Genomic DNA, 26,638 nt, shown 5'->3' on the forward strand with positions numbered 1-26,638 from the left:
TGTCCATGCATTTGGGAGCATTGCCATTTCTCTAGCCCCAAATACCTAAGCTATTTACCAATTCAGGGGCGGTGTAGCCACTTTGTTATTGTTAAAACAACAGATTGCACCTTTAACTGGCATATTATGGCTCCTACACCATACGATACTGAACTCCAAGGAAAAACTGAAACTACGCATTTAGTGATACATGCATGAAGTCAAAATGTTAAATTCTAACTGAAATAGCTGAAATAAAAAATCCCAGAAATGTTCCATATGTGCATATTTCTCACACATTTTTGCACAAATTTGTTTACGTCCCTGTTAATGAGAATTTCTCTTTTGCCAGGATCTCCACATCTCCGGCTTCTTCACCTGCGTCTGAAACCAGCCACCCGGATAGCTGATGAAACTGAGTTTTCACAACCAAAGAATTTCTGCACAAACTGTCAGAAACCATAACAGGGAAGCTCATCTGCATGCTCGTCGTCCTCACCAGGTCCTTGACCTCACTGCAGTTGGGCATTGAAACCGACTTCAGTGAGAAAATGCTCACCTTCGATGGCCACTGGCACGCTTAAGAAGTGTGCTCTTCACAGATGAATCCCGGTTTCAAGTGTACTGGGCAGATGGCAAGCAGTGGAGGTTCTAGCTTGTATGGCTCCCTGGGTGAACCCCCCCCCCCCCCCTTAGCGCCCCTCAACAAACAAAAAAAAGCACCCTTTTGCACTATTTGTAATTTTTATTCAGACATTTGGAACAACACAAATAATTAATCATAACATTTAAAACTATATAAATATAAAAATATATACAAAAATAAAACTCATAAATATCAAAAAGAAGTAACAAAGATAAATAGAAACAAATTGTAGTATATAAATACAAATAGAAAAGAGAATGGAATTATTACACTACTACCCTGTTGCTAACAAAAAACACACAAATTAAACTAAATTGCACAAATCCTTTATCACACAAATAGAATAACACACTTTTATAAAGAAGATTGATTACACTGTTGCACTTCAAACAAGAAACACACAAACTAAATTGCACAACTGCCATCTACACGTAAACCCTGAACTTTCTTGCCTTCATCAATTACATCAACATAATAAATCTGCCCAGCGATTGCATAGTTAATACTGATGACAGAAAGGCCACTAAGGCGTTCCTGTGACATGGTGGACCTCAGGTAGGATTTCATGAGCTTCAGCTTTAAAAAGCTCTTCTCTGCTTCAGCTATGGTCACTGGAAGAGTAAGACACATTCTGAGAGCAGTCCACAAATTTGGATACATTTCTAAGAGCTCCCTTTTGTGCATAAATATCATCAGCTCAAGCAGGGTCACGGTCTTCGATGGCAAGTCAGGCAAGTTCTTCAGTTCCTGTGCAAGCTCTCTGCCATCCAAGTCTGAGTGTTCTTTATAGTGCAGTGTCATACTAAGGGATTCACATTGTCGTGTCAGCTCCTCATTTGAGAGAAGGTTGACAGCACTCCAAACTTCTCTCCCACACTTCCTGAAGGGCTGAGGTTGCAGAATCAACAAAGACATTGAAAAACATGTCACCTCCAGCTTCTTCAGGGCCATGACTCAAAGGCTCATAAAAGGATTTGTATGAAAAGTGTCTGCTTTGTGGACCTCAGACTTTTCTGTTGTAGAACGGCCTCTACATTCATACCGTCGCAAACATCCTTGGCTGACGTTTGTGCGGTCATAAAGCCTGTTGCCCTGTAGTTGCTGAGACCTCACTCTGTCTTTCTGAGAAGTCTGACTGCAACATCCACATGCATACTGGGAGACCGCATCAGCTTGCTTACATGTTGGATCTGGCTCCAGATGTCACACCACACCACTGTACAGATGCTGAAGCGGTATGATACCACCTCCTCTGACAAGAACTGGGCCTAAATCTTTATCACAGGGTCTTTGGTTTGATCACTCACCTCAATCGGTGCCTCTCTCACCGCTGCTGCCTGATACCTCAGTGGCTCGACACTCTTAACTTTACTCTCCCACCTTGTCTCAGTCCACATCTTCAAAGTGATGTCCACATGTTTTTCTGGGATGGCCCATCGCTGTGTGGAGGCTGAGAACAGGGTGTACAGTTTGTGTAAGATGCCAAAGTATAGAATGATAGAGAAGAATTTTGCCAGCTTGATGTCACTCACCAGGATTGAAATTACCTCAACAAATCGATGAGTTCATTCTGTATTTGGTGGCCAAAGTAATTGGTGGTGTGACTCGAGGTCCCTTTTTAGACACGGTTGAGGTGCTCTTTCATGACTGGATCAAATTGTGCCAGCAGTTCAACCTCTTTGAGGAAATTTCCATTTGATGGAGAGTACAGCATTTCTGTGCGTCCCCTTAGTGCCAGATGTGCTATTTGATAGATTCCCCCGCTCCCCCCCTACCTCGGGCTTCCAGTGGGGAGACCTGAGGTCAACCTACCATCGCCCCCCCTCCCCATCTCGTACTTCTGAGTGGGAGACCTTCCCAGGTAGTAGCTTGCCTAGGTCACAAACTAAAATCAGGGCGCCCACTCCGACAAGGTTAGTTGACCCACAGTCCCACACGGTGACGTGCAAGTGGCATGACGTGCAAATGAGCGATAGAAAACCAATCGCGCAAATGTCACCATTCCAACATTTTTTGTTTGGCCGCCCCGTGCCGCCCCCAGCAAGATGGCGCCCTGGGTGACTGCCCATGTTACCTATACCTAAATCCGCTGCTGGATGGCAGACAGCGTGTTTGGCGTTGTGTCGGGCGAGCGGTTTGTCGATGTCAGCTTTGTTAACAGAGTGCCCCGTGGTGACGGTGGGGTTATGATATGGGCAGGCATAAGCTCCAGGCAACGAACACAATTGCATTTTATGGATGGCAAATTGAATGCACAAAGATACCGTGATGAAATCCTGAGGCCCATTGTTGTGCCAATCATCTGCCGCCATCACCTCACGTTTCAGCATGGTAATGCACAGCCCCACGTAGGAAGGATCTGTACAAAATGTATGGAAGCTGAAAATGTCCCAGTTCTTCCACGGCCTGCATACTCACCAGACATGTCACCCATTGAGCATGTTTGGGATGCTCTGGATTGACGTGTACGACAGCGTGTTCCAGTTCCAGACAATATTCAGGAACTTTGCACAGCCATTGAAGAGGAGTGGGACAACATTCCACAGGCCACAATCAACAGCCTGATCAACTCTATGCGAAGGAGATGTGAACGCGGGAACGTTGCTTTTACATTTTTAACCAATAACGCAGATCTTCCGTGATCTGGAACGAATCCAAACCTTAACCAGGTTAGTCTCGTTCAGGTAAAAAAATCAATTTTTCTGAAAATCCCTATCTTAAAACATGTGCAATGCGAATGTGTGGAGCCTACTGTAAGTATCGAACAGTTATTCACCCCCATGACGAATAAGCCAAACCCCGAGAGGCAACCAAAAGAAGAAAAAAAAGGGGGAAAAAACACCTCTTTTGTCAAAGTCAGACAAAACCTCACAGACCCTTTAAATGAGCCGTTCAAAATTCTGAAAAGGACGTACCGAAAGGAAAAAAGAAAAATAAGAAAAGAAACAAGAAACAGAAAAGTTATCAGAGCCACTGTCTGTGTACCTCACAATGGCTCTCGCTGAAGTTTGTGTCTCTTCTGATCTTCTCCCAGCTGGACTTCTGATTTCCACCCTGTCTCCTCTGATCTGCCTGCAGACATCCGACAGCCTTTTGCCAGCCTGTGAGCTGTCAAAGTACCCCTGGAATCAAACGCCCAGCCATCCCATCTCCATGCTCCGGCATGATCAAAGAGGCACAGGTAAGCCAGACATGAAGCCACATACAATTGCCATCTAAAAAGGTGGAACATTTTCATTTTTTTTAAAAACATTTATCTTTTGTGTAACTTGACTAGGCTGAGTTGACACGGCTCCTGGAGAACAGAGTCAATGCATCGATCAGAATCAAGGACAAAAAAGATTAGCAGTTTTGAAGATAAGAGAGATTAGTTGATCTTGATCTGACTGTCTCCCTGAAACTTTTGGACAAAAAGTTTAACACTGTAGTGAGTTGTCTGAACATTCGGAAGAATTTGAATTTGAGATGGAATATTCATCACCTTCCTTCTAAAGTTCATGTTTAAGTTATTAATTAAATACATATATACTGTCACTGTCTCATCCATGTCAAGATATGGCTATGTGTCTGCTATGACATACAATATACCTACTATTACCTATGATAAAGTACAGGCAAGCATATATAGACAAAGAGAAATATGGACACACACACACACACACACACACACACACACACACACACACAGGCCATTGACCAATGCATATTATTGACCCAGTTTTCCTTTCCAATGCTGCTACTGATCTCCCAGTCTGGCCTCCCTGATGTGTTTGGTCATAATAGGGTCTCTGTGGGCCGGTGGCCATGCTTCCCTTCTTCTTCCTGCTCCCTACCAGAGATCACACACTAAATCTTTGAGTCCTGACCTGTCCCGGGGAGATCAAACAGTATCTCTGTGCTCGGCTCGCCGGGCCACCTCTCTCTCCGACTCTGTCTGTCTACCAGGGTGAACTGTCCACGGGACATTCTGTCTACGGACTAAACACAAAATAGGAGATATCGTCATCAGGCTTTTACTAGAAATCTCTACTGAAATCAATGGATAATGCTTTTCATCATCATGCTTTAAATCTTCACTGGAAATCGTCACTGGAAATACCAGGAATACTAGCAATCTCAACTGGGTTAATAGACAGAAAACACAAACAAAGCAGTTATTATTGAATTGGGTCTGATCAATGTGAATCAAATTAAAGCAGTGGACAAAGTTATTTGCGGGAAAACACAACAATGTAGAAACAGAAACATTGTAGAAAGTCAATGGTTCATTAAATATAAACGTGTCCCTTTCTTCTAGCGTTTGATGGAATGCTGGCTGGACAATCAGACCTTGATGATGATACTTGAGTTCTCAGAAAGAACAGGAGAGAGGTCATATAAAGACATGCAACGAGTAGTCTGCACTATCCACCTCACCATCACACAGAAGAGCTCCTCTGTCCAGTGGGACGCCTGCTGCCCCTCTCAGAGCTGGGCGACCCTTCACCTCTGCTGTGCACTGAGGCAGACACAAGCCTCTGAGTGTCTGCTTCCATCGTCTGCCCACTCCCTGCCTACGTGTTTGTAATGCAGTGTGTGTGTGTGTGTGTGTGTGTACTGCGTGTGTGTGTTTGTGTACGGTCCGTGGAGCATCCATAGCCACGGGCCTCTCCTGTCCACTCCTGGCCCCTCAAACAAGGCATAGGCTTCAGCTTGATTAACCACTTAGTTCATCCCCTCAGACAGAATAATGCAGGGAGAAAGCCGAGTAATGAAGTGCTTCTCTGACGCCTTGATTTTTTGGGGGTTCAGTACTGTTTGTTCCCTGTGGACAATCTGAAGATGCTTCTTTTTTCGCCAAAACAAGTGCCCATCCATGTCCCTCTCTCGCCATCCCTAACTGGTGTGAATAAACATAATCATAATGGTACATATTTTGAGAGGAAATTGGAGGCTTTTTCTCTCAAATCACTTCTGATGGGCTGTTCGTCTTTCTAATTATGTAGATTATACTGTGTGTGTCAGACATGGGCTCAACAGACGCGGAATAGAAGAGTGCTTTGCCTTTGTACCGGATGGAACAGAGTGTCAGAGTTCCACAAAGGTTGGCAATTACGTTCTCCTGTTATGCTTCTTTGTTCATGAGAAGAGGAACTGCACTCGACAGACAGACATGGATAGACTGTCTCAAGAATGATTGAGGATTGAGGAGTCAAGACTTAGCTGAAAGTCAAGTAACTGTGCAGAGCCTGCAGTCTAGCAGCAACACTCACGGCTAGACACATATACCAATCCCCAGACCCCACCGTGAACTGGGGTTCAATTCCTGCATCTACTGTTCTCCTACTTGCCTGTCTCCCTCTTTGTTTCCAACTGTCTAAATCAAGTGCGAAATGTAAAAAATATAGAAAAAAGGAATGTCAAGTAACTGCTGATAGTATTTTTCTTTCATGATATCAAATTGTTTGTGCCTACATTTATACTAAATTTACAATGTACATTTACAATGTACAGTATCTGACTTTAAGGACTTCAAATAGCCCTGTTTACTGTAAACAATATTATGTTAAGAACTTGCTCGAACATCCCTCATTGAGGAAATAGATGCCATGTCAAAAACTGAAGATTCACCTGAAACTTTTACAGACAATGTCACTTATACTTTCGATCACCGCTCCTAAAAGCTCGAACTCCATCCTAACAACGCATCCCTCTTTGAAAAAGACGCCACGGAGTGAGTGATGTGACACACATTCATCAGTATACATAGCAGGATGACTTGTCAAAATCTGTGGGTGATTATTTCTGTCCAAGATATGTCAAACCAAGGATTTGACGCAAGAACTTCCCTTTGCACTCCGCTCCAATAGACACAAAAGAGGAAACAGGGTTTTGGTTAAATATCTAGGGCCTTTTCACTTGCCCATCCAGGGCTGATATCCAAAGCTGAAGTTAGAGTGCAACATTATAATACTCCATTGACTTCACCTACAGACCTGCTAACCACTCCAAACACAGGTAGGCTAATTCAGTTCATTCTCATAACCAATAATCACAGATTTATCTAGACACATATTTCTGATTTAAAAAGTGTAGCTAGCAAAGGTTTGTAGCAGTAGGCCTGTGTGATTTTCATTTGAATGGATTCCATACATTTGGATGATGATGGAATTCTGTGCCTTGTCTGGAGGTACTTCAAACCACAGATCTAGGATCAGATAACCCTATCCCCAATGCTACCCTTGAGCATGAGGGGGGGATGAAGTATCTGACCGTAGACGATTGGTTGGATACAATGTATACCTACTCTGGTCCTATCCAACCCTAACTTCTCCACTAACCACATCCTGCTTAACAGGAAGTATATCTTATTCAGGATGGATTGCTCTTTACAAACATCGGAAACATTTAAACTGTTTGACACTTGTTGGGTATTTTGAAGTGATGGTTCCGATTGGCTATGCGATGTTGGGGAACTAAAATAACTCTATAATAATATATCAAATCAAATTTTATTGGTCACATACACATATTTAGCAGATGTTATTGTGGGTGTAGCGAAATGCTTGTGTTCCTAGCTCCAACAGTGCAGTAGTATCTAACAATTCACAACAATACATACCAATCTAAAAGTAAAAGAATGGAAATAAGAAATATATAAATATTAGATTGAGCAATGTCGGAGTGGCATAGACTAAAATACAGTAGAATAGAATACAGTATATACATGAGATGAGTAAAACAATATGTAAACATTATTTAAACATTATTAAAGTGACTAGTGTTCCATTACTATTATATATGCTTGATTCTAAGTCATTATATGCCCTGATTAAAATGTATGTAGTAATGCTGAGGTTTACTGACATTTGATTTTTTTTCCCCAAACAAAGAAAAAAATCCATCTCGCTTTGTGATTGAGAAGTACCAGGAAAGGAAATAAACGTGTGAGTCACTGTAGATAGTCGTGTTGCTGCAGCCTTGCAGTTGTTTGTGCTTGTTCATCTGAGAACAGCATGTCTCATGTGCTGTGATTGTTTTTGTTCCAGTGAACTTCAACACTGTACACAATGGCATTGCAAGAAAAGCCTTCCACACCCCCCTTTTAATGGGGGGGGGGGGGGATTTCCTGTTTTGTTTGGTCACCAGATATGATTCTCAATATGTTTTATAAAACTCTCTCGGACTTCTGTAATTTGGCACATTCATCACGGGGCATTTGATATGATCATGTTATATGGGCATCCTGTTTAGACAGGAATGCATTGGCTTGCACCCTACACTGGTGAGGGGCGAGGGACCCAGTGCCAGTACTTAAAGGGGCACATGAGTCATTACAGAACGTGTCACTATGACTTAGCGAAAACTCTACATGCATATTGTGCATTATGAGTGGTGTGTCCACTATGTGAAAAGGGTTGGCATGCTGTCAGTGTGTTGTAATTTGTGTGGGAGTAGGCTACTCAATGAGTCAGAGTTATTTCATGAGTCATGTAATACCTAGGCTATAATAGGATTTCTTAATATAGTTTTTACCCCAACTGGACGTAAATGTATAATAGTCCTTTATGCATTCCTATAGGATGGCAAGAGAGGGGAACCACAAGGAGCATAGGAAATAGTGTATACATTGCCCTCTTGTGGATCATAGGGGAAATACAACATGAGCATGAAGACAAGTTGAGCATCTTGGACCACTACCACCTTAGTGTTCAGTATCTCAGATACTGATAGTATCTCAGATATAACACAGATCAGATATTATACTAATGTTAATGATAGTGGAACTAAATAACATTGCCTCAATAAGAAAAGGATGACTTTGGTTTGAGATGACACTACTCTTCTATCAAGTGCTATGTCTGGTGATGGGAGAGCCCTTCAGACACTCACTTTGCCGTAGAGGGGAAAAGAGTGGGCACTTCACTGCTCCACAGACACTAAACTAAAATGCTGAAAGAAGGCTTGAATAGAGAGAGATAGAGGGATGGAGATAGACATACCGGAGAGAGAGACAGACAGAAAGGCGGACAGAAAGAACGAGAGAGAGAGACCGAGAAACAGAGACTAAGATGTAGAAAGAGAGCGAGAGAGAGAGATGAAATAATGCAAACATTGTATCATTGTATGGTCTAACAGTTCAGTTCCAAGTGGAGACCATGTTAACCTTACCCCAGTGGGGGGTCTCATTGAGTTCGGTGAACGTATACGTTGCAACCCAGACCTGACCAACTAGAGATGACATAGATTGACATAGAGGATGGAGACGAGGAATCTGAGACCAATCCACTGTCTCTTATGCTGGGGCGCATTTGTCTTTGAAGTAACGAAAGTGATCTGATTGACTTGGGAGGCAGACAGTCAGATAGATCCAAGTGTATTTTCTCTCTCATGGGTAGGGTAATGCTGCAATCGCAAGGCAGACATGCTCTCTGTCTATCTATCTGTCTGTCTGTCTGTCTGTCTGTCTGTCTGTCTGTCTGTCTGTCTGATAACTGAACGCAGGTGGTACAAATTTGTGAAGAGACGGTTCAATCAACAAGTGTGATATCTTGACGAAGGACGCGAGCTGTCGGCTACCTCAAAACAAATAGCCTGTGTGTCAACATGCCTCTCAAACAACAAGCCCGAAGAATGATCAGACTGTCAGGAAACATCTTGAAACACAACATGGGACTGGTAGGCCTATTCTACCCGGCAGTTGAAAGGAAAAGTGATGTCAAGAAGTGATTTCATATAACTATGACCTATAATCTGAGTTCATTTGCACACATAACACATGTGGTGATTGTGGAGTAGCAGAGTGCTTACGGTTGGGCTGTTCAGAACAGAATAGCAGGGCTGTGCTGTGCTGTGCCGTGAATAAGGCCTGCATCTCTCCAGGGTCCGTAGCCTCATCATTATCCCAGCTCAGTGACTCACATCCTAAGGAGAGAAAGCAGTCTCTCATGGCTGCCTGGTTCACAGCTCCACGGGAGGTGTGGAGGGACAATGATGGAGAATTAGCGGTGAAAAGAGCAAATAAATAGGTGCTTGCTACTTGAAAGGCCAGTCACAAAGCCCCAGCAGCCCACTGAAGACAAGAGAGGAAAGAGAGAAGAAACATGTTTTTTTTCTCTTCATGTCTTGCCTGATGAAAATAAAGGGTTGATGCTCAAAGGAAGACACAGAGGCAGTGGGGGATAGGAGGTGACGCGAGAGCAGAGAGCCTCACAGAATGGTGGTGTCTGTGGGATGGGTTTTAATGAGGAGGAGAGGTGGAGGGTGGTTGAGTGGGTGAAAGGGGGCATGAGGGGGGGGGGGGTTTGCTCGTCAGACTGTGACACAGACGCTCAGAACATAACATCCTCCTGAGGAAACGATGCACTGACTTCCTCTCTCTGGGGCTGAGAAGGACGTGTGTGTATTGTGTGTGTTTTTGGTTGCACTATCCTTGTGGGGACCAGAAGTCCTCACAAGGATAGTGTAAAACAATCAAAATGTGTCTGGAAAAAGGAAAAAGGCTATTTTAGGCTTAGGGGTTAGGTTTAGGGTTACAATTAGTGTTAGGTTTAGAGTTAGGAGTTAGGGTTATGTTTAGGGGTTTGGGGTTAAGATTATGTTAAGGGTTAGGGAAAATAGGATTTTGAATGGGAATCAATTTTTTGGTCCCCACAAGAATAGTCAAAAAAACATTTATGTGTGTGTGTGAGTTGGGCAGAGGAGGGGCAGAGGGACAATCACGAAAGCTGTCTCTTTTAAAAGGAACGAAACCGAATAACATTTGCATGTTGCCTTCGAAAGACCCCAAATAAATAGCCTGGAGGCCCGTTGAATCAGGAAGATGTAACTGGGATCTGATTGACCCATTGATGGAGAATTAAGTGGTCATACCACGCTGTGATCAATACGTTGCAAGAGAGGACACAATTACAAGGGGATTTCAAAGCTTTTAAGCTTCCTAACATGTCATGTTTCATCATCTTGTGACTCAATCATATTCAACCTTGATTTTACGGCAGACTGTGAATATAATTTGCTGAATCTATTCTATATGGAATATGCATGTAGTATGAGGTCCATCTCATTGAAATATACAGAACAAAAATATAAAATGCAACATAAAATAATTTGAGAGATTTTACTGAGTTACAGTTCAATTTTTTTTTGGTTTTCAAATTATTTGGACCTTTATTTAACTAGGCAAGTCAGTTAAGAACAAATTCTTATTTTCAATGATAGCCTAGGAACAGTGGGTTAACTGCCTTGTTCAGGGACAGGACGACAGACTTTTACCTTGTAAGGAAATCAGTCAATTTAAATAAATTCATTTGGCCCTAATCTATGGATTTCACATGACTGGGCAGGGGAGCAGCCGTGGGTGGGCCTGGGAGGGCATAGGCCCACCCACTGGGGCCCAGCCAATCAAAAAAAATTCCCCCACAAAAGGGCTTTATTACATTAGAAATACTCCTCAGTTTCATCAGCTCTCTGGTTGGCTGGTCTCAGATGATCCCGCAGGTGAAGAAGCCGGGAGTGGAGGTCCTGGGTTGGCACGGTTACACATTCTCTAACATGACGTTGGAGCCAGCATATGGTAGAGAAATGAACATTCAACTCTCAGCATGCCAATTGAACGCTCCCTCAAAACTTGAGACATCTGTGGCAGTGTATTGTGTGTCAAAACTGCACAATTTTAGAGTGGTCTTTCATTGTCCCCCGGCACAAGATGCACCTGTATAATGATCATGCTGTTTAATCAGCTTATTGATATGCCACACCTGTCAGGTGGATGGTAAAGGAGAAATATTCACTAACATGGATGTAAACAAAATTTGAGAGAAAGAAACTTTTCTGGGATCTTTTATTTTAGCTCATGAAACATGGGACCAACACTTCACATGTTGCATTTATATTTTTGTTCAGTATAAATGCATATAGAAATCATTTTGGTGGGCATATATAGTCACATCCTTATTTTTCAATTCAACACTATCCACCCCTAACACAGGTGTCAACTGTTTAGTAAATGATAGACAAAGACAGTCACTGCTAAATGACTTTAGGGCCATTTGACCTCTAAATATGACTAAGTAGTGTAATGGGTGCAACTGGCAACAAAAGCCTGGTTTAGTGACATTACCTTGCCCACAAGTGCCCATTAGTATATTACCACTGGCAAAAAATGGACTCCTTGTCAGAGAGGGCAGAATGTCCTCTCCCTAATAGAGGGACCTACACACAAACAATGGCTAACACAGACACAGACCCAAGTCAAGTGCAGACAAGGCCAATTGTTCAAAATGGGCAGGCTAAAACAGGGTATCGCCCGTGGAATGGATGATAGGTAGACTAAATTTTTTTTATTTCCCCGTCGCCCAACTTCATCCAACACATTTGTCCAGTGTCTGAGGTAGAATGGGCAATTATCTAGCACCCCGGGGGCTCTGCAATGCTGGCAACAGAAAAAAGAAGAAGGGGCAAATGAAATAGTGTTTGCGTTATGCACAGAGAGAGGGAGAGGGACAGGGAGAGAGAGAAAGCGAGAGAGGGAGAGTGAGGGGGAGAGAGAAAGAAAGAAGCGGAAAGAGATGGAGAGATGGAGAGAGAGCCAGCCAGAACCTTGCCAATTACATCTCCATGTGAAAGAAGGGATGAAGAGGAGAAGGGCCATTGCTTAGGGCCCACACACTTCTCCTTCCCTTCCACCTCACTGCCACCTCTCCTTACCTCCCTATTAGAGGCCCCTTCCCTTCTAGTCTCTGCTCTGTTTACTTCTCAAAGCTGTCTCTGAGTGTGTGGGGCCGTCTCTCCACTGCCTGAGCTCTAATGGGGAACACATAGGGATGACACACAGACATTCAAACAGGCATGGGCCAGGGCAGCCGAAGCTGGCTGAGGGGTCCTCATTTGTGCCACAGATGATTAACAATGTAGGCAGAAGTTGCCCGACTCCATATCTGAACAAAACCACCAGGAAAATGAAAGGTGTCAACTTGTATGTTATATGATCACAGACAATTATTTGACAGATGTGCATAATAGACTACTGAGAAAGGCCCCAAATTGACTTATTGACGTACAATCTCTCTGTGGGACTATACAACGTAAAGTAAAACATGGCATTTAAATGTATTACACTGTTTACAGACAGGCCACACTGCACTGAATCATGATTAGGATGAATAGTCCCCAATATGTCACTTTAAGTCATTTACAGATAGCTCTCGTTATTTACTGATAACATTGGTTTGCTGGCATCTTGTTTTCCCCAATTCAATTGCCCAGCTTGATTTAGTTTATGTATCAACTGAATTCAGTATGCTGCGGTAATTTCGAGGGTTTATACAGAACACGATGCTCTTTATTACTACAGTGACACTCTCATTATCCCCTAAAAGATTTAGTAGCTTTAGGAAGAGACAAGGACATCACCCAGCAAGCATGACCCCATGGCCCCATATGGGTATTTGGTGAGCAAGGTGGGAAGGGTCAAACATTACAGAGTGGCTTAATGACTGTATTGGCCCTTGTCTGTCCTGTTTCTCTTCGACCCAGACAAGACCATTCGTGGAGAGCCATGTTCGATTCCCCGACTGACCTGCCTGTGGTGCAGCTGGTGAGGGGTCAACTAAGGGGACAGCCTGAGGGGGTGAAGCAGGAATACTTGGGCCCACCAGGACCACATCCCCATACCTGGCCCCAGCAGCACCGGCCCTACCTCTACCCTCCTCAACCTGCCTGTCCAACCCGGCCTGCCCGCCCTCCATGCCCATACCAGGGGGCCTACTACACAGAGCAGCAGCCTCCAGCCTGGTATCAACCACACAACACATGGGAGGTATGGACAACCTTCTTGTTCAATTTCTCACATGGGGGATATACAACTCTTTACCTACAGTTGAAGTCAGAAGTTAACATGCACTTAGGTTGGAGTCATTAAAACTCGTCTTTCAACCACTCCAGAAATGTCTTGTTAACAAACTATAGTTTCGGCAAGTCGGTTAGGACATCTACTTTGTGCATAACACAAGTAATTTGTCCAACAACGGTTTACAGACAGATTGTTTCACTTATAATTCACTGTATCACAATTCCAGTGAGTCAGAAGTTTGCATACACTAAGTTGACTGTGCCTTTAAACAGCTTGGAAAATTCCAGAAAATTATGTCATGGCTTTAGAAGCTTCTGATAGGCTAATTTACATCATTTGTGTCAGGTGTACCTGTGGATGTATTTCAAGGCCTACCTTCAAACTCAGTGCCTCTTTGCTTGACATCATGGGAAAATCAAAATAAATCAGCCAAGACCTCAGAAAATAAATTGTAGACCTCCACAAGTCTGGTTCATCCTTGGGAGCAATTTCCAAATGCCTGAAGGTTCCACGCTCATCTGTACAAACAATAGTATGCAAGTATAAACATTATGGGACCACGGAGCCGTCATACCAATCAGGAAGGAGAGGCATTCTGTCTCCTAGAGATGAACGTACTTTGGTGCGAAAAGTGCAAATCAATCCCAGTACAACAGCAAAGGACCTTGTGAAGATGCTAGAGGAAACAGGTACAGAAGTATCTATATCCACAGTAAAACGAGTCCTATATCGACATAACCTGAAAGGCCGCTCAGCAATGAAGAAGCCACTGCTCCAAAACCGCCATAAAAAAAGACAGACTACGGTTTGTAACTGCATATGGTCTGATGAAACAAAAATAGAACTGTTTGGCCATAATGACCATCATTATGTTTGGAGGAAAATGGGGTAGACTTGCAAGCCGAAGAACACCATCCCAAACGTGAAGCACGGGGGTGGCAGCATCATGTTGTGGGGGTGCTTTGCTGCAGGAGGGACTGGTGCACTTCACAAAATAGATGGCAACATGAGGAGGGAAAATTATGTGGATATATTGAAGCAACATCTCAAGACATCAGTCAGGAAGTTAAAGCTTGGTCGCAAATGGGTCTTCCAAATGGACAATGACCCCAAGCATACTTCCAAAGTTGTGGCAAAATGGCTTAAGGACAACAAAGTCAAGGTATTAAAGTGGCCATCACAAAGCCCTGACCTCAATCCAATAGAAATTTTGTGCGCAGAACTGAAAAAGCATGTGTGAGCAAGGAGGCCTACAAACCTGACTCAGTTACACCAGCTCTGTCTGGGGGAATGGGCCAAAATTCACCCAACTTATTGTGGGAAGGTTGTGGAAGGCTACCCGACACGTTTGACCCAAGTTAAACAATTTAAAGGCAATGCTAACAAATACTTATTGAGTGTATGTAAACCTCTGACCCACTAGGAATGTGATGAATGAAATAAAAGCTGAAATAGGCCTCCAGGGTGGCACAGTGGTTAAGGGCGCTGTACTGCAGCGCCAGCTGTGCCATCAGAGTCCCTGGGTTGGCGTAACCGGCCGCGACCGGGAGGTCCGTGGGGCGACGCACAATTGGCCTAGCGTCGCCCGGGTTAGGGAGGGCTTGGTCGGTAGGGGTGTCCTTGTCTCATCACGCACCAGCGACTCCTGTGGCGGGCTGGGCGCAGTGTGCGCTAGCCAAGGTGGCCACACTGTGTTAAGAAGCAGTGCGGCTTGGTTGGGTTGTGTATCGGAGGACGCATGACTTTCAACCTTCGTCTCTCCCGAGCCCGTACGGGAGTTGTAGCGATGAGACAAGATAGTAGCTACTACAACAATTGGATACCATGAAATTGGGGAGAAAAAGGGGTCAAAAAAAAAAAAAGCTGAAATAAATAATTCTCTCTACTATTATTCTCTAATAAAGTGGTGATCCTAACTGACCTAAAACAGGGAATTTTTACTGGGATTAAACGTCAGGGATTGTGAAAAACTGAGTTGAAATGTATTTGGCTAAGGTGTATGTAAACTTCCGACTTCAACTGTATGTGCAGCCTATGTGTTTGATTGACAAATCTACTGTACATTGTAAAGCAATATCACTTTCTGAGTCAAGATCACTTTCTGAGTCAAAATGCATGCCGGGATCTACTACTCCATTTTTTTTAACATGACTTAAAAAACGTAAGCCTATGCAACATTACCAGTTAAGAACAGTACTGTAGCAATGAAGTTTGTGCAGTAAGCTATAGGTCCAATACATTATCACCGTGTACCAAGATGGCGTAGCAGTAAGTCGTCCTGTCGTATCGTCTCTCTGTAAATATCGTCTCTGGTTCCAGTACTCTGCTGCCTGTGACTGGAACGAATTGCAAAAATCGCTGAAGTTGGAGACTTTTATCTCCCTCACCAACTTCAAACATCTGCTATCTGAGCAGCTAACCGATCGCTGCAGCTGTACATAATCTATTGGTAAACAGCCCACCCATTTTCACCTACCTCATCCCCACAGTTTTTATTTATTTACTTTTCTGCTCTTTTGCACACCAATATCTCTACCTGTACATGATCATCTGATCATTTATCACTCCAGTGTTAATCTGCAATATTGTAATTATTCGCCTACCTCCTCATGCCTTTTGCACACATTGTATATAGACTCCCCTTTTTTTCTACTGTGTTATTGACTTGTTAATTGTTTACTCCATGTGTAACTCTGTGTTGTCTGTTCACACTGCTATGCTTTATCTTGGCCAGGTCGCAGTTGCAAATGAGAACTTGTTCTCAACTAGCCTACCTGGTTAAATAAAGGTGAAATAAAAAAGTACTGGCTTTGTTTCAATTGCCCTGCCCAAAAGTACTGGCTTTGTTTCAATTGCCCTGCCCATTTTTTAAAATTATATTTCAAAATTTGAGGTAGGCTATATGATCACACCGGTAATAGATCGATCAGTTGTTGTATTACCCGTGAGGCACAGCTGAGTGAGGATACATTTAAATAATTAGCTTGTTGTTTGTACTTTACTGGGCTGAAGGCCCCTGCATCTGATGGTCAGTCTCAGTGGGGGGAGAGAGCAGCTGACATGCTGACCACACCACTTGCGTCGCGTGCACTGCAAAATACATTTGCACATATATGTTATTCAATCATTGCAACCCCACTGCTCGCAAGCATCTGCATAGCCAGGTGCTAAAATAGAACTTGGTTCAATTTGTGATGCTTCATGCGCTGCAAGTCCCTCCTCTCCCATCTCCTCATTGGTTTTTAGGAGCATACAGCCACGTGGGTGATTGAAAGATGAACTAAGGTCTGCACTCCAGTCCAGTTGGTGGTGGTAATGCACCTTAAAGTTGGTTGCCAACTGCCATATAAAGTCCAAAGAAGAAGCCTGAAGTATGCGAGTACTAGAAACAAACTCGGTTTAACGCTACCCCTTTATCTGTGGATTAATTGTTGGAGTAGAGGACCTTGTGCATTTCAGGTAAAATAACAATCCAATGTTTATATCCCAGGACAAATTAGTTAGCAACAGCTAAATTGCTAGCTAGCTAAATTGCCATAAATGTTTAATGCTTTTCGACCTGTCCCCAAATTAATATAGTTGGTTCAGAGTTTGTTTTGATATTTCAACCTGCGTGTCCTGATCACGTCTTGTGTGCGTGGACAAAATCAACATGCGTGCGAGAGGTCTGGTCAGCATGTGAGGGTCCGCCTCTCAACCTTCCTCCGCTCTCCTTTTCCTCTGCTGACACTGACCAAAAAGGGTCACCGTCTTCCAGCTGATGGTGAAATTTGAGTTGCACCGCTTTAATCCTGCCTCATGCACAAATACCTGTTGTTACTCCAATGAACAGAGAAAGTGAAATTCTTCACTACTAATAATAACAACGCAAACCTATCGATACACTTTCCTACTCATTCATTACAGTGCTGGTTGTTGTCTGAGTGGAAGTAGGAAGAACGTGCATTTTATGGCATATAAAAGTGTTGAAAAAAAAGTGTTGACAGTGTTAACAGACAGCTTAAACATGAATTAACTCATAAAAACTAAAGCTCTTTGCTGTATTAGTTGACAGTCTCTCTCTAGTCATGGTTTTAAACTTTTTGAAATCTCATGGTATCAACTTTGTTGTAGCTTTTTTTTATGCCTGCAACTTCACTGCTGACACGGTAATCTCAGCCATCCGATTGGCCAGCAGTTGGCCTAGTGCACTTGATTTGCTCTCCTGGCCTGCCGGGGAAGTCAGAGTTTGTACCTCCAGACACATGAAATGGTTCAAAATTTGAACATTTCTCCTACCCGGCGCGCAGGGCAGCTGATTCGGGTACACCTACCGCCAACAGCGGGAGACAAAAAAAAAAGAAAGATTGATGATTTTATCGTTGGGTTTTATACAGAATGTTTGGCGATAGAATAGGAATGCCTTGGAGATCGACCAGTTCTGATCGACTGTTGTAAAGTATGGCTATATCAATGAAGGCACACATCATTTTCATTCATAAATCAACAAGGTGAATGATGCTCATTGTTGATCCTGTCACATTCTGGAGCTCAATATGGCTAGGTAGGCAACTAGAGCTACTGAGGTGAGGCACCTAGCTCGGTTCAAGGGAAGTGTTGTTACTGTCCCTAGCCCGGTGGTGGTGGAATCTATATTTTGATTCGATTAGACACACCATATCAAACACAACTTTGAGAGGAAAGCAATGGATGAGTGTGTGTGTGTGTCTGTCCGTGCGTTCGTTCTGGCTGTCTCTGCTCTGCTATCAATACTTCATCTCATGTTGTGTTTAAAAAGGCATGCCGATGTCTGCACATTTGAGCCAGGAACCACCCAAAAAGTCTCTTTGTGTTTCAAGGGTCCTTTCTCAGGAATTCTGTCCCACAGGATTTGGCCAGTGTTTTCCCTGAGAATAAGTCCTCCTCACAAAGTGCTGATGGACCACTGAGCCAAGACATGTCACTGGAATTATAGCTTTCAGGGTTAACATGTGTGTGTGTGTGTGTGTGCGTTTATTTTGGTTGTACTAACACTAAATCCGGTTTCTTTTGAGTTTTTTTCCTCTCTCTCCTCCCCTGGCTTCTAGCTATGCAACTGAGAGTTTATATTTCCCAGTTTGGGGATGTTGGGGCTATTGTCTATGAAGTAGAATAACTCCCAGCTCAGTTACAGTTGGCCAAGACAGGTTACCCAAAGTAAGAAATGAATGAGACTTGCAGCCGGTGTTGGGGAGAAGTCAGGGAAACTTCAAAGCAGCAGTTCTGTTTTCTCTGGTCTGCAGGAGGCCTTTCATGTGTTAAAGTGTGTCTGGTTCAGGGGAGCTAGGGCCTTACCTGCATTTCGGTGTGTGTGCCATTGAGTGTGTCTGTGAGCGAGAATGAGAAGGAGCGATAAAGAGTGTGTGTGTATACACCTGTGTATTTTTTTGTGTGTACTCACACGTGTTTGCCTGTGTCTAAGAGGTACCAAGAGGGTCGATCCTATCAGAAGCAGGGTCTCCCCTATGGTTGCTGGGGGCATGGGGGATGGATGGATGGGAATCCAGCAGTGTGTATGTACAAGCAGCCCCTGCTGTGAGCCTGATTATGCCTGATGTTGACTGTCTCATGGCAGATGGAGGTGGAGGGGTTGGTGGGGGCCCAAAGCTGACAGCCATATGGACCCCACTGAGGGGTTGGGTGTAGCAAAGGGGGAATTCAGAGATTCAGGCAGTGATTGGGCCAGACCACCCATCTGGGCTGGCGCGGTGCCTGGGGGTGTCGTGCTGTGGCCCACTAGGCCTGCAGTCAGTCAGTGTGAGGGAGTCTATCTATGTATCTACACACTCCCATCCAGACCCCATCTCTGCTGGGATGAATCCAAAGGAAGAGCGTAGGTAGGGTATTAAAGTCCCACAACCAGGACAGCTGTGGTTCAACAGAAGAGCTTTTATAGTGTAGGCCTACACTCACTCTGAGCCTGCCTGGGAGACCTGAGGGCCAGTTGCAGTTACTGTACAGTACTGTAGCATCTTTGAACTATACCTAGGCTACTCAGCTTTTTTATGTGTCTTGTCTACTGGCCAGAATACTGTGTCAGGGAAACAGTCCATCTTCCATACGGAGAAACACTGTCGAGCAGATGTGGATTCCCCTGGCACACATGATTCTGATCCAATCCCTCTGAGTGGATAAAGGGAAAACAAAAAAATACATAATGTACTTTGTTGTATATGGAAGCTGGTGTTTGGAGGATATATTGGCACGGTTTGCCAATATAACGCTTTTTTGGTTACTACAGGATTCCATATGTGTTATTTCATAGTTTTGATGTCTTCACTATTATTCTACAATGTAGAAAATAGTAAAAAGAAAGAAAAACCCTGGAATGAATAGGTGTCCAAACTTTTGACTGGTACTGTATATCTCATACTGTACTTTCCTCCCCAGATGGGGACTTTTTACACTTTTTCCATTTGCATGTAAAACATAAAAATGAATACATTCCAGTATTAATACTCCCTATACATTAAAGCAAAGGCCTTGTTTGACATTTGGAGATTTTCGGATGTGATTCGTAACAGCATTTAAACGTTTTATAACCTGGGGGAAATCGAGTCACCTTTTTATTGAAGACACACACACACACACACACGCACACACACACACACACACACACACACACACACACACACACACACACACACACACACACACACACACACACACACACACACACACAGAGTCCCAGTCCTGAGCCCCCCCCACCGCTTCCTCCTAATAAAGTCATTGTATTATCCCTCCCTCTGCTCTTGGCAGCCTAGGAGGCCTAGGCAGGGGCTTGGGACAGGACAGGGACGGCCTTCAGTGTGTCTGCCAACTCTCAGATCTCTGCCCCATCATCCACATACACACAGGGCCTACTGCACACTGGAACACTGGCATCCCTGGCCCCTATTATTAAGCGGCCCCCACATACTAGACGTTATGAGATTAATGCAGTGCATGTAGCAGGTGTCTGCCAAAATTCCTTTCCTATTTAAACCTCCCGGCCCATACCAGCGGTTAATCCTATTACGGCTAATTGAGTGAAGTCGTCAGTCTTTTTCAGTTAAACCAAGTTCAGCCACTAATAGGATTCAAAAGAAAAGGTACAATGGTACAATGCATGAAATAGAATAAGCAACCAGTTAGTCCAGTAGTGTGTGGCTGGAGCAGTGAGCAGCAAGTGGTGAGCAGTGGCTAGTAAGGCCTGAGGAGATCTGTCCCCCCTGCTGACTTGGGATCTGTTTTATAATGAGAGAGGGGTGAGGCTGGGGTCTCTGGAGGCTAGAGGTGCTGAGAGGGAGATCAGGACTCAGTGGTGGGAGGGTGTGGTGGCGGGTTTGAAGGGGTTATGGTACTAGTGAGGGGTTTGAGGTGGGGGCTGTTGGTGGATGGTGACGTTCCTGTCTGACTATTGGATTGATCCTTATCCCACTGTGCTCATCAAAGGGACCACACAAGGGACAAATGCTCTATTATTTGTGTCATGTTCATGTACACATGGACAATATGAACCTGGAGCCCATTTCATGCAGTTCATACTTTAGAGAAATAGGAATTGCTTGAGCAAAGCCCTTAACGTTTCTTAATTTCCCTACGTTCTAAACAGAAAAGCAGACACATTTTCCCTAATAGTTCACGACAGAAGCAGAGTTGATCTCGATTTGTTCACACCACCAGGTCAAATGCATCAGTGGCCTCGTGAAAGACCCTAGCGTGATCTTATCTTGTCCTCCCTAGTCACCTATGACCTGCTCCTATCTAAAGAGGATGAGGATCGAGAGAAGAAACAACTCCCTCACACAGACCCACTGTGTCCTGTCATCATTTGGTGTAATTTAGCCCCCTCCCCCTTATCCCTTCAACCCCATCTCCCCTCTCCGGCCACCAAGTTAACTAGGCCAAACTGGGACACACCTATTACCAGTGGCGTCAGGACAGACACTGCCCCAGGAACTAACCTTTGGAGAGGGGACAGGGACCAGTCTGAGACTGGTGTTAGCCAGTGGTGCTGGGCTACACAGGCTCCCTTTGAAGAGGACAGCCATGGAGACCAGGCTAGCAGTGATACACAGTAGTTCCATGGGGTGAATTTAGAGACACGTCTGTCTGTTCATGACAGACAACTATTAGTCTCCCTAGGCAGGCAGGCTGTTGCCAGGGTGGCAGGTAGCTTGGCCAGTAACAGAAAGGTTGCTGGTTTCGAATCCTCGCACCAGCAAGGTGGAAAATCTGTCGTTCTGCTCTTGGGCAAGGCAGCTAACCCCCACAATAACTGCTTCCCAGGCGCCGATGACGTGGATGCCGATTAAGGCAGCCCCCTGCACCTCTCTGGTTCAGAGGGGTTGGGTTAAATACAGAAGACACATTTCAGTTTAATGCATTCAGTTGCGCAACTGACTAGGTATCCCCTTTCCCTGGGTCTGGGATTTCCGTCACGAGACAACTAAGGGAGCATTTGGACTAGCTGACATCGAAAGAACACAACTTCTTAAAGTCCAATGGAGTGAGTCAAAAATAAATACAAATCTTAGTCTGGTTTTGGAGATGCAATAAACTTGAAAATAAAAACCTAAAATAAAATTCATGACGAAGTATGACATATGCAAGATCTCATACTTAACTTGTACGCAACTAAATTCAATTTTTACAATCCCTCAATAAAAAGGCAAACTGGTTTAACGACATCCTGAAATAATATAACAGGTTAAAAAGAATGTGACCTTTCACTAAGCACGGAAGACTGGCCCAACATAGAACTATAAAATTCACAACTCTCATTTTCTACAGTCTACTTAGAACAATCCCTTAAATCCCCTAAGTGTTTAAAGAGCTTACAGGCAAAAAAACAACAGCAATTACCGAGCTAATTCAAATCCTCACACTAATGCCATTGGTGGGTGCTGTACTGTGGACTCCTGTATATTTGATAAAAGTACATTATCTATCTATAGATTCGCCCCATGGAAACTTTACTTCCCTCACCCATCATCTCCAGACAAGGACATGACATCTCCGTATTCACGCTTTCAGATGGAGGGAGAGATAGAGTGACCCGGCAGACAATAAAATACTGAGTTGCCGTCTTTTCCGCCTAATCACATTGACACGGGTTGCTTTAACAGATGACGGGCCCCTCTCCTCCGCCATGGCCTTCACCGCTCGGATAATATCTCCTTTTGTTTCTTGTATTTACATGGAGTCCTCTGTGGTGTTAAGGGTGTCTGACTTGACCTGCAGCAGGAAGAGGGGAGTCCATAGCATTGGATCCAAACACGATCAGTTACAGTACAATGTCGAATCGGTGCTTCTTGTTGGAGGTGGTTTCTCTAGCAAACGAGATGTTATCTCAATGAGACTATCCTGTATAAATAAGGGTTTAATTCAATTAAAATGAAAGGGAGTCAGAAGACTGTCTCTCAGTGTTCGCAGTCCACTGGGGATATGCCTATTCCATTCTAGCTTGGTTCCAGTCTGATTTATATCTTGCAACAGAGTAGTTAGAGGAGTCTTCTTTTTTTGGGCCACATATTTCTGAAGTGCACAACCCACGTATTGTGGGGTTTAGTATCTACTATCCTACTTGGTAGGACAGACAGACAGACGGACAACAATGTCATTGACTATACTACCTATCTATACCATAAATCAAGTGTGGCCTTTCCAACAGGCTGTTAACTGGCTCAAACTGTGACAGAGCTCAGGGCGGTTAACCCATCATGCAGCTGTGGGAAATTAAAAGGAAAGAGCAAGCAAAGTCTACTGTGGAGAGCCATGTCGTTTTAGCTGGGTTTGACTTGACTTGTGGGAATCAAGGTTAGGGACAGAGAGTGTCTTCAATGGCTGGTTGAAGCAGGAGTTGTGGGTTTGAATATGTTACATAACAAACTAAATCACTTTGGATAAAAGTCTTTAAGTGCTAAAATGGTCATGAATGGTTACACACAGAGAGTTTATCCCTCCTGTCAGAGACATTTAAAGTTCAAATGGTATGTCTGCCCCCTGGTCTGTCCTCTGAATTAGAGAGGGTTTAAACCAGGAGTGGCAAACTACGACAAGCGAGCCACACTAGATAGAAAGTACGTAGGAATTATAAATATACTACAGTATATACTGCCCTTTTTCTGGTCTGCAAATTGATTTGGACCAAAAAAAATCAGGCCCGTACTGAAACTTTTACCCACCCCTGGTCTAAATGGTCAATTCCCCCGGTAACATCACCAACCACAACCACCCCCAGATAAGTGAGGGGGGAGAGGGGTATTGGTGTTGTGGAACCTACGAACCCTAAAGATTAAGAACGAGAACCCAAATGAAACAAAGGGGGGCCAGGAGAAAAAGTAAAAAAATGTTTTTTTAAATGTAAGAATTGGATTAATTGGCATAATGCAAGGTGGCTAGGCACAGGGAGGAAGAGTGCCAGTGTGAGTAGGCAGAATCCCCACCATCCTCAAAGTAAGATGGTCTGCACAATTAGCCGTGCGACCCTTGACCCCGGTCAGAATAATTAATGAATAACAGAGGGGATAAAGACAAAAGACGCGGAGCGGTTTGGGTGAGGAGCACGGGCTGCGTAATACATCAAAGCAGGCCGGTAATTGGCCCGGTGGCTTTCATTCTTTGCCCTATTTCTTTCAATTCATTGACTCAAAATAATGGGTTCAGGTTCATTATCAACAGGTCGTAAGCTCTGGGAGTGCAAAACTTTCAACAGTGTAGTGGTTAAGCTGTGCTGAGCTGGGCTGTGCCATGTTGATGGGTGAGTGCTAAGCTAGCTATCCTCCCACCCCCCCCCGAGACCTGACGACATTATTAGGCAACAACGCCCAGGGAAAAGCAAGGAGTTGTACAGATACAGAACCGAAGAGTCAGAGTGGCCATCATATTTTAAGAACAGTTTAAACCGGAAACAAACACCGCCAACTATCAAGCGATAGCCATTATGCTGGAATACAATTGGTATGGACAGGTAAGTCAAACGGAAATGCTGTTTATAGCTGTGTTTTGTTTTAGTCACTCGTTTCAAAGTGAGATTAGAAATCATGTAGAATAAATAACAATAGTTATCAAATGGTACTAATATAATAATATAATATGGCATCACTCTTTGAGAATTACGGGAATTTGACCAAATCACAAATAACAGTTTCAATCGAGTACATGATTGGACCACGTGTATGCAAAGCTGTGACAATTGAATGAACTTTTAGATTAAAGCCACTGTGTTGTACACAAAGCCAGGAAAGGACCATCAAAGTTTAAGGAACTCTGACGGCAAGATAAACATCCCTTGGTCAAGGCCCAACCACTTGGTCTACAGATAATCATCTCTGGCATGCTCTTATCATGACCACTCGTCTTCTCCTGCAGTGTAGTTATCCTGTAGGGTGAGATGCATCGTTGAGTTAGGATAACAGCATGAGCACGGGAAAGTCTGGTGACGTCAGCCATGTTATGGCTACATGGTTACTGTACTATTATTATTACACTAATAGTCTAATGACCATGTAATACGCACATGGTCATAGAACAAGTAGAACAAGGAAGAGAGTTGTGGCATTTGGAGAACTGTATTTTCTTTAAAGGTGAAAGCTATAGTACAGGCTACAACCTGAGTGTTTAAAATGTTTTTCTGAGCTTTCTTCCTTTACACCGAGGTCACCTTTTACAGAAAACAACAAAAACAACAAAATTAAATATTTTGAGAGACATATCATGCAAAGAGCATCATCGATAGGGGTGGCAGATAGCCTATCGGTTAAGAGCGTTGGGCCAGTAACCGAGAGGTCGCTGGTTCCAATCCCCGAGCCGACTAGGTGAAGAAATCTGTCAATGTGCCCTTGAGGACAACATCAGGTTCACATACTCTGTGTTGCCTGATGACAGACAGAGGTGTGTATCTTGCAGTACCACCAGTGAGGGTTAGTCACAATACACAACCTATACTGGTGTTACTATTCTGGTGCTAACCGTGGCGCCGAAAGAGCGTGTGTACGGTCGTACATTCCACACGGGGAAAACACCGAGCCCCATTCACCCATCCGTACTATCAGGTGTCTCTGACTGTGTTTGCAGATGGCATTCCGCGTCAAAGGGCACAATTCAGAAGGAACTGAAACATCAGATGACGTGTAATTAGCCCATCTCACGCTACATACCGTGGCGGAGAGAAGAGTGTAGGAGAGTTTAACTCAATTGCCTTTAACCCGAGTTTTTAAGCAGAAGACACGTGATTGTTGTAATAAATAAAACAAAACACCTCAGCACTTGTTGTGGTTCGAATCTAACCTCTTACAACTCACGCTTCTTTCTTTGAATCTGTGCTTTATTTGCTGTTAAAAGGTTTCCATAGTACCATTACCTGGGTGTGCCATGTCAAGCAATTAATATCCTAATAAGTCTAAAGTCAGTCTTTTGGTCTGGAGGGCACCCCGCTGTGATGAAAAGACTGGTGCCGTGTCACATTAGCCTCACACAGGTGCTCGCTCTCTTTCTCTCTTTCTCTCTCTCTCTTTCCGTCTCTCTCCGCTGCACATCAGATCATAGTGATGCTGAGCCCGAAAAGAAAGGGGAGAGAGATGGAGGGAGAGAGGTGGGTGGGTGGGGGGAGGGGTGATGGGGAGAAGTGAGAGGAAAAGGGGGAGAGAAGAGGTGGTGAGAAACATCTCAGGAATGTTCCGTGCTCTGGTAGTGCTGGAAGTTAACGCTGGGATTATTAGCCGTCCCTTGTAACATTAAAAAGACCAGGCTGAAACAACTGTTGGACCTCTTTAAGGATTGCTATGTTACACCTTGAAAGGGTTTAGAGGCTTACTGCTGAGCTGACCCACACTGACATCACATGGAACACCATCTGAACTATCAGGGCAGTTAGTACTCAGGGTTCAGTGGGCTTGAGTGAAGTCGAAAAGGTCTCAGCTGTTAAAGATATAACGTCCGATAATCGATTGTTTTTGCCCTGTAATTGTTTTTGTTATCGATCAATAGCTATAGTATAGATCAGGGATGGCCAACTTTGATGGGGGTGGGGGCCACCAAAAAAATCAGAACTCTGCATACCCCCATCCATGGAGGAATAGTACTAAGTTTTAGAGTTAAATACTTGCAATTCTACACATTTTGCCTTGGGGCAGAGAGAAGATTTTGCAGTTTTGCAGCAATTGGGTGGAGAGAAATGT

General features: G+C 43.9%; 1 protein-coding gene across 4 annotated transcripts in view; it reads left to right on the forward strand.

The window, feature by feature from the left end:
- Positions 1-865: 865 nt before the first annotated feature.
- Positions 866-26,638, forward strand: part of LOC115133190 (transcription factor EC-like) — a 54,881-nt gene continuing 29,108 nt past the window's right edge. Inside the window, exons 1-2 of one of the 4 annotated variants that reach the window (XM_029666172.2) lie at positions 866-3,806; positions 13,142-13,424. In XM_029666172.2, coding sequence (XP_029522032.1) covers positions 13,164-13,424 — 261 coding nt within the window. In that variant the 5' untranslated portion in view covers positions 866-3,806; positions 13,142-13,163. Of the gene's footprint in view, positions 3,807-6,431; positions 6,623-13,141; positions 13,425-26,638 lie in introns of those variants that run through there. The other 3 variants (XM_029666173.2, XM_029666171.2, XM_029666174.2) reach the window with 3 other exon arrangements.

Source organism: Oncorhynchus nerka, linkage group LG8 (genome assembly GCF_034236695.1).
Source record: "Oncorhynchus nerka isolate Pitt River linkage group LG8, Oner_Uvic_2.0, whole genome shotgun sequence".
Classification (NCBI taxonomy): Eukaryota; Metazoa; Chordata; class Actinopteri; order Salmoniformes; family Salmonidae; genus Oncorhynchus; species Oncorhynchus nerka.